Genomic DNA, 8,305 nt, shown 5'->3' with positions numbered 1-8,305 from the left:
TTAGGTCTCGTCGTCTGGTCTTCTGTGTGGTTCACCTTCCCAGATTTCGTTGAACACATTTCCACTGAGAACGGGACACACACGTGGCCTGCTGTTTTCTGCGTGGGGAGTGCGGTGAGTTCGGCGCCCTCTGCTGCCCTCTCCTCCTGCCCCAGCCTCCCGGGTGCCGGGATCACAGGCGTGCACCTCCGTGCCTAACTATGGAGGATGTCAGTGTGGACAGAGACACAGTCAGAACCTGCTGGAGGCAGCCTGGGGAGGAAGAGGGGCAGGAAGACTGGCTGTTTCTGCTTACTACAGTCTATTGCAGTGCATCCTCACTCTGTATGTGTGTGGATGTCATCTCCTGGTCCTGCTGCCTGACCCGGGCATCCCCCGCTCCCTCCCACTGGCGGGGGTGGCGTCTTCCTCATGTCTTCATCTGTGCTTGTTTTTCATTCGCCCTTGGGCACCTTCTGAGTCTCGTCGCTTCTCAGAAAAAGCCCAGTGCATCCTCAGGCCTTTCTCTCGCCACCTACAAGTGTCCCCGAGGCAGAGGACAGCTGCACGCCCAGAGGCCATGCACACCCATGTCCCTGTCCCCCAGTCCCCAAGAGCTGCCTCCTGATGTGGGCCCCTTTCTTCCCGGGTGAGTTGGGTGCCGAGTCCCTGCATCCGGAACCCTTCACGCTGCGCTCTCCCTGCTTCCAGATGTGGATCCAGCTGCTGTACAGCGCCTGCTTCTGGTGGCTGTTCTGCTATGCGGTGGACGCCTACCTGGTGATCCGCAGATCTGCGGGACGGAGGTACTCCCTGGGGACACGAGGGCACAGTTTTCCTGGGCGGAGTTTGAGAGGCCGACAGGATGGGCACTTCGTGTTGGCCCCGGGGCTCGGACCGCCTGGCCCTGTCTTCTGGCCCACCTGTCCCACCCCTGTAGCTGCCACCGGTGCCACCTGCCTGAGCGGGGTCCTTCACTGATACACTGCCCCTGTCTGTCTCCACTCTGTCTCGGGGTCCCGGGCTCGGTCCGACTTCTCTCTGCTTACCCCGCTGACCTCTGGACTTTGAGTGGCACCACAAGCAGTGGTGATACTGCTTGCCAGGAGGGATGGGAGGCCTGTGCCACCATGCCCGGCTCAGCCTAATGTGTGAGCTTTAGATTTATTGTACTGATGTGTATATGTGGATAAAGGGTCTTCTCATCACACTTACATGCAAACAGACACCACTCTGTAGCCGCCCCCCAGGACCCATAGCTCATGGCCCTTCTACTCTGTCCTGTCACACGGGTCTCCTTCCAGAAGCTTCTAGAAGCTTCCACCTTCCTTGGCTTGTGGCCCTTTCTGCCTTCTCCAGAGCCAGCCAGGGATGTAGAGCCTCAAACTCCCATCTGTTTGGTTCTTTTTCTGTAGCTGGTAAAGATCTTCTGCTTTTTCCTCCCTCCCTGCCTCCCTCCCTCCCTCCTTCCTTCCTTCTTTCTTTTCTTTTTGTGCCAGGGATTGAACTTGGGTCCTTGTGCTTGCAAGGCAGGCAACAGAACCACTGAGCTAAATCCCTGGCTCTTCCTCATTTTTTTTGTACTTGTCAGGATCCAAACCAGGACCCACCTGTGCTAGGCACATGCTTTAGCCTTGAGGTATATCCCCAGCCCAGAGGGTCTTTGCTGTTAGGGATCTGTGGGATTCCTTTGGGTCACTTGGACGAACCAGGATGTCCACCCAGTCTCAGAACATTCTTAGTCACACGTGTGTGATGATGTGATTTTTTTTCCATATATTCAACGTATGCATGAATACATAAAAGAATATATCCATAGTTTCTGGAGATTAGAACATGGGCATCTTTGGGGACCCTTATTCCAGTTATTACAAGTATTTGCATACCTGTTTTCTGTTTGTTTGTTTTGGGGTTTTTGTTTTTTGGTTTTTTTTTGTTTTTGTTTTTGAGACAGGGTCTCACTATGTAGCTGAGACTGACCTGGAACTCACTATGTAGCCCAGGCTGATCTTGAACTCACAGTGATCCTCCTGCCTCAGCCTCCTGAGTGCTGGGATGACAGGCGTGCACCACCATGCCCGGCATGCATACCTGTTTTTGGAGGTCCAGTTAAGTTTCGTAGGCTGGCCTTGAACTTGTTACCTCCTCCTGCCTCAGCCTTCAGAATTACAGGTGTGTACCTAGTTTGGCTGCTTAGTTTATGAACAGTCTTGTCTCAGACTGATCCTACTTCTAGACTTGATTTCATCTAGAATCTTGTCCATCCCAGATTCTGTGCCTGGCCCCCCCATGCTGGGGTTTGGAAGACGGGCAGAGTTATCACTCTGCTTCTCGTTTGTCACCCTCCTATGGGGGCTTTGTGCCTGCAACGGGCAAAACCTTCCCTCCGGGAACACTTGGCCAATAAATGGTGTGAGACCTGCGTCCCCCAGAAGCAATGTGTGTTATTCTGTTCATTGAGCCAGGCGCAGAGCCAGGGGTGTCCCACTCTCCCTGTGTGCAGGACGAGAAGGCTGCCACCTGCCCTTCATCGTCTGTTGCCCTCACAGGTGGCTGCAGGGTGTGCCCAGAATATGGGAGGGTGGGAGAGACGTGGGCGTGGCCAGCTCAAAGAGCCACCAGTGAGCAGTGGCTTGGGGTGAGGTAGTGTTGCTGCTGATCGTTGGCTGGGTGTTTGGATTCGGGTTTGAGAGCTTTCCCACCTTGGGCGTCTTCCTGGGCCAGGCTAGTGGGCAGCTGAGTGGGACAGCAGGCACAGGGTCCCACACCCTCCAAGATGGCACCCGCCATGGCCTGGACCCTAACTGCCCCACTAGGATCAGCTTCCTGGTTCATAGATGGCGTCTTCCCACTGAGTCCTCACGAGTAGAAGGGCAATGGCTGGCATAACCTGTTTGATGAGGACACAGATTCCCACCCATAAAGGCTCTGGTCTTCATTACCTCCTCAGAGCCCTGCCTCTTAACACTATGATCTTTGGGATTGGATTTCAGCATAGGAAAAAACTTTTCTCTCGTATGAGGGATTGAATCTAGGGCCTTCACATTAACCCACCTCCCCAGCCCTTTTAATTTATTTATTCTGAAACAAGATCTCACTAAGTCACTAAGTTGCCCAGGCTGGGTTCAAACTCACGATCCTCCTGCTTCAGCCTCCCTAAGTGTTGGGATCACAGAATTACGCCACCCCTCCTGGATTTCGGTAGGAATTTTGTGGAGACTCATATTCTGATGAGAATGCAGAGAAGAAGTGAACAAGTGCTCTCAGAGGACTCTATAGATTAATTACCTTTTCATAGGTTTACAGAGAATGAGTCATGTTTAGGTTAGGTGGTAAAAATGGCCATTTGTATTAGGATGGGTATCATTAAAATTGGAGGTGGGCCTGGTGGCACTCACCTATAGGCCTGACTGCTCATGAAGCTGAGGCAGTATTATTTGAGCTCAGGAGATAGAAGCCAGTTTGGGCCACATAATGAGACCCTGTCTCTAAACAGAACAGTGTAAAAAGGGCTGGGAGATATAGCTCAGTGTCACGGCCTCGGGTTCAATCCCCCTCCCCCCGAAAAAGAAAAGGACAAGTTAAACATGGAGCAGTTGTTTGTAGCTCAGTGGTAGAGTATTTGCGTGGCATATGTGAGGCCTTGGGTCTGAGCCCTAGGACAACAAAAAAGCAAAGCAAATGAAAAACTTAGAAAAAAAGAGAAGAAAAACTTTAGAAAATTCTATCCCCCAGCTCTGTACACACACACACACACACACACACACACACACACACACACACAAAAAAATACTAAGTATACAACAGCGGTTCCACTGCTTGGTGGGGTTGAAAGCAGGGACTGGACTGCATGTTTGTGCATGTGCACAGCAGCACCATTCCTAGTAGCCCAGTGGTAAGAACAACACAACACACAGTCTGTCCACAGCATAGGATAGAATTCAGCCCTAAAAAGCTGTGAAGTGGGCAGGTGATTTAGCTTAGTGGTTCCGCTGCCTGCTTTGCAAGCACAAGGTCCCGAGCTTGAACCCTGGTACCAAACAAAACAAAAAAACAAAGCTATGAAGTGTTGCAACATGGATGGACCTCAAAAACGCACTGAAAGAAGCCAGGCACATCAGACAAGGTGGTCCCACTATGTTTCTGTTTTCATGAAATGTTTAGAGATGGCATGGTGGTGCTCACCAATAATCCTGACACTCTGGGAGGCTGAGGCAGGAGATTTGCAGGTTCCGGCCCAGGCTGGGCAACTTAGACTCTGTCTCAAAATAAAATATAAAGGGCTGGGGATGGAGCTCAGTGTGAAAGCCCTGGTGATTGTCTGCCCAGGGGCCCGAGGGAATGGGGGGGTGAGCGCTAATGGGGAGAAGGCTCTGTTTGGAGTGGCCAAATGTCTTGGAACTAGGTAGTGGCGTGGGTTAAACAGGACTGCAGACAAGCCAAGTGTTCCTGAATTGTTCCTTTTACAACAGCTTTGTATGCTATGGATGTGAATTTCTTCCTCATTGAAAAGCAGAAAACGCAAACCAAGAGCAGCCCTGCCGCAAGCTCCGGAAGCCCTTCGTAGAGAGCTTCCGGTGCTTGCGGGGGGGGGGGGGCGGGTCCCAACCCGGAAGCGGAAGTGCCTGGGAGGTGCCCGCCCTGAACCAGGGCCTCCCTCCCCTCTGCTGTCTCTCCCCAGCACCATCCTGCTCTACCACCTCATGGCCTGGGGCCTGGCCACTCTGCTGTGTGCGGAGGGAGCCGCTCTGCTCTACTACCCCTCGGTGTCCAGGTGAGCCTCCTGTCTTCTCTTGCAGGGCGTGAAAGGCCGACTCCTCAGGCTGTTGTCACACGCACGGACCCAGCCAGTGAGACCCCCAGCACTGCAAAAAAATAAACTCAGTCCCATTAATGCAGCTATTTGCGAAGCCTCAAGGTCCCTGGCAAGGATGAATCCTCTAACTTATCCGTATTCTCTGCCGTAGGAATAGAACCCAGGTCCTTGTGTATGTTAGGCAAGCACTCTCACTGAGCCATATATACCTGATCCTGTGCTAGCTGTTAATGGAGAAAAGGAAGTGGACAGTGTCCTTTTACAGTTTCTGGATGTATAGGTCACGGATCAGCATGGTATAGCCCTCAGGACAGATCTGGCCCTCTCTCTGTGTTTTTAAATAAAGTTTTATTGACACAGTCATGCCCGTTAGTTTCTGTGCCAGCTACGTCTGCTGCTTTGCTGTGAGGTCAGAATTGAGTGTTTGCAGAACTTTGCCAGTGCGTGCCAGTGTAGAATTCTCCCCCTTCCAATTTGACTCTCTCAGCTACTCAGATGGCTCCCACTTGGTGTTGCCTGCTCAACCATGCACAGTCACAGGGACCTCTCTGCGGAGCCATCCATCCCCTCCACTGTCCCGGGAGCCTGAAAAGGACAGATGTGGTGTCACTCACGGCGGGGGCACAAAATGGGTCTCATTGGAGAGAGAGTTTCTGCTCCTTGCCCTCAACTGTGATGCCTGGGGATCGGCGGCTGGAGAAGGGGGCGTCTGAGGCTGAGGGTACCCTTGCTGTGGAGTACACAGGCACCCCTGAGGTGTTGCTGTGCGCTTCAGGAGGCTTTGGCTTGATTTAAGGTCTTACTCTGCTGCCATCTCTCTGTCCCTATTCGTCTGTGTGTGTGTGTGTGTGTGTATCTGTGGAGTACTGGGGATTGAACCCAGGGTCTTGGCGCTGACCTACATCCTTTTTTAAAAATTTTGAGGGGCTCTCTTGTTAAGTCACTAACTTGCTCGTGCTGGGCTTAGACTTGGGATCCTCCCACCTCACCCGCCCAGAGTGCTGGGATAACCAGGGTGCACGCCCAGCCGTAACATCTCCAAGGGCACAGCCACACTCCAGACTGTCACTCAGTTGCTTTTCTTTATCTTACTTACTGATAGATTGATCTGTGCAAGGCTGGGGTGGCCTCTAGGTCTTACACAGGCCAGGCCAGCACAACACCACCAAAATGCACCCTAGCCTTTGGCTCTTGCTCTCTTTCTCTATGTCGGAACCCCTTCTCTTCCTCCTGTCTTCCCTGACACTGTTAGTCTTTCTGGAGCATGTTTCGGGTTCCACAGCTGCAGGGAATCAGAAGAAAGCTGTGAGGTGTACAGTCATCTTCTTGTGGCACCACCAGACAGGTATTGCCGTTTTCCTACCTGCTTTTTTTTTTTTAATTTGCATTTTCTGCTGCCCTCCTTTTTTTGTTGTTGTTGGTTTTATTGAGCCAAGCTCTCCTTGTGTAATTCAAACTGGCCTTGAATTAGTGGCGATCCTCCTGCCTCAGCCTCCTGGATGCTGGGATTACAGGCCACCACTCCCAGTCCATCTTTCCCCTTCTGGTTTGACCACCAGAAAGACCACCTTGATCTGTGAAGATTAGGAGCACTTCCATTCCTGTCATTCCACCTTTCTCAGCCCAGCCCCGGGACTTTTCTGCTTCTCTCTGCTTGGAGTGAGCCGTCCCCACTCCCTTTGGCCTCCGGTCCAGACTCGTCCCCTTTGCCCTCTCCTTGCCATTTATTTGCAAGTTGTTTGCTCCCACCACGTGGCCTCTGTGCACGTGGCTCTGCACCCTGTCCGGAGCCCAGCACTGGAAACCTGTCCTTTCTCTAAGAAGAGCCTCCAGAAGCCCGCGGCCACTCTTCCTAACAGGAGAGCAGAGCTCCTCGGTATCCACGGCCTGTGCATCTTGAGCTGCTGTGTGGCAGGGCCTGGAGGCCCTGTTACTGGCTGAAGCCAAGGAGGAAGGACAGTGCTCAGCCAGCGAGTCACCTGAGCACCTGTCCCTCCGCTTTGACTGGACGTTTTTCTTCAAAGGGGCCTGGCACACAGAATCCACATCACAGAGTATTTTCGTGCCTGTACTTTTTCCCCCCCAGTATCAGGATTGAACCCAGAGCCATGCATGTGCTAGGCAAGAGGTGCTCAGCCACTGAGTTCCACCCCCCCACCCCCAGCTCTTTCTGTGTTTTGAGACAGGGTCTCTCTTTCTCTTTTTTTTTTTTTTTTTATTTTTTTTTTTTTTTGTGATGGCATTGAGACAGGGTCTCACTATGTAGTTGAGACTGACCTGGAACTCACTAAACTCACTGTGTAGCCCAGGCTGGTCTCGAACTCACAGCGATCCTCCTGCCTCAGCCTCCCGAGTGCTGGGATTACAGGTGTGCACCACCACGCCCGGCTCACAGGGTCGCTCTTAAATTGCCTGGGCTGGCCTTACACTTGTGATCTTCCTGCCTCAGCCTCCTGAGCAGCTGGCATGACAGGCGTGGGTCACTGCGTCATGATCAGCACGTCTTCTGCCTTACCTTTCTGCAGCGCCCCCTCCCTGTCAGAAAGCTTTAGGGGCCTCCCATTTATTAGAGAGAAGCGCGATGACCTGCCTTACAGCCTGCACTTTCTTGCTTGTTCTCAGAAAAAAGCGGGAGTCTGTAGGTGGAGCCGAAGCACAGTCACGCCCTCCCCTTCCTACCTCCCATGCAGGTCAGTGGGCAGGTATTAGCGAAGCCTCTCTTTTAAGGGTGACCCGCTGTCCCCCCTCAGGTGTGAGAGGGGCCTGGACCACGCCATCCCCCACTACGTCACCACGTACCTCCCGCTGCTGCTCGTCCTGGTGGCCAACCCCGTGCTGTTCCACAAGACTGTGGCTGCAGGTAAGGACACAGCGCTCTGGACACCCTGCTGGGGGAACAGCCCCAGGCCTTGGCTCCGATGACCATCCACACTGTCCTGGCAGGATTACCCAGGACAGCTGGCCGAGACTTGAGCAGGTATTGTTCAGCTGGAGAAGGGGATCAGGTGAAAGAGGTGAAAACGACCAACCAACTTAATCAGGGATGACACTGGTTCCGTGCTGGTATTTCTTAGTTTGAGGCCAGGACTAATTGATTCTTCATTTTTGTGCCAGGCTGTGCCCTTAGCATGCCCTGGAGGCCATGAAGCTGGCCTTGGGGAACTCAGGGGTGAGACAGGTGCAGGAAGAGCCAGAAGTGGATGGAAGGGAGGGCCTGGTCACTCCCATCATGCACCTGGCAGACAGCAGGAAACAGGAAGTGGGGCAGGGACATGTGTCCGCAGTGCTGACAACTAGATAAGAGCCTACAGAGGGTACCTGCCTTCTGCCCCACTGTCTCACCAAGGGGCTGTGTTCCCACTGTCCTAGGCTGCTGGGGGCTTCTTGAGCAGAGTTGGAATAAGGAAATCTGCCTCATCAGGTGGTTGGAGGATCAGCTGTTGGTTGTCGAACTTTTTTAAAGCATTGTTGAAAGTAAATGATTTTTTTTTTTTTTTTTTTTTTTTTTTC

General features: G+C 52.7%; 1 protein-coding gene across 1 annotated transcript in view; it reads left to right on the top strand.

Annotated features, from left to right (window-relative positions):
* Positions 1-8,305, top strand: part of Gpr143 (G protein-coupled receptor 143) — a 20,503-nt gene continuing 12,198 nt past the window's right edge. Inside the window, exons 1-4 of the mRNA XM_033760087.1 lie at positions 1-114; positions 691-785; positions 4,661-4,753; positions 7,546-7,655. Of these exons, the coding sequence (XP_033615978.1) occupies positions 691-785; positions 4,661-4,753; positions 7,546-7,655 (298 nt within the window). The 5' untranslated portion in view covers positions 1-114. The remainder of the gene's footprint in view (positions 115-690; positions 786-4,660; positions 4,754-7,545; positions 7,656-8,305) is intronic.

Source organism: Fukomys damarensis, unplaced genomic scaffold (genome assembly GCF_012274545.1).
Source record: "Fukomys damarensis isolate Sample0158 unplaced genomic scaffold, DMR_v1.0_HiC HiC_scaffold_39, whole genome shotgun sequence".
NCBI classification, from domain to species: domain Eukaryota; kingdom Metazoa; phylum Chordata; class Mammalia; order Rodentia; family Bathyergidae; genus Fukomys; species Fukomys damarensis.
This window is presented reverse-complemented; position numbering and strand designations above follow the sequence as displayed.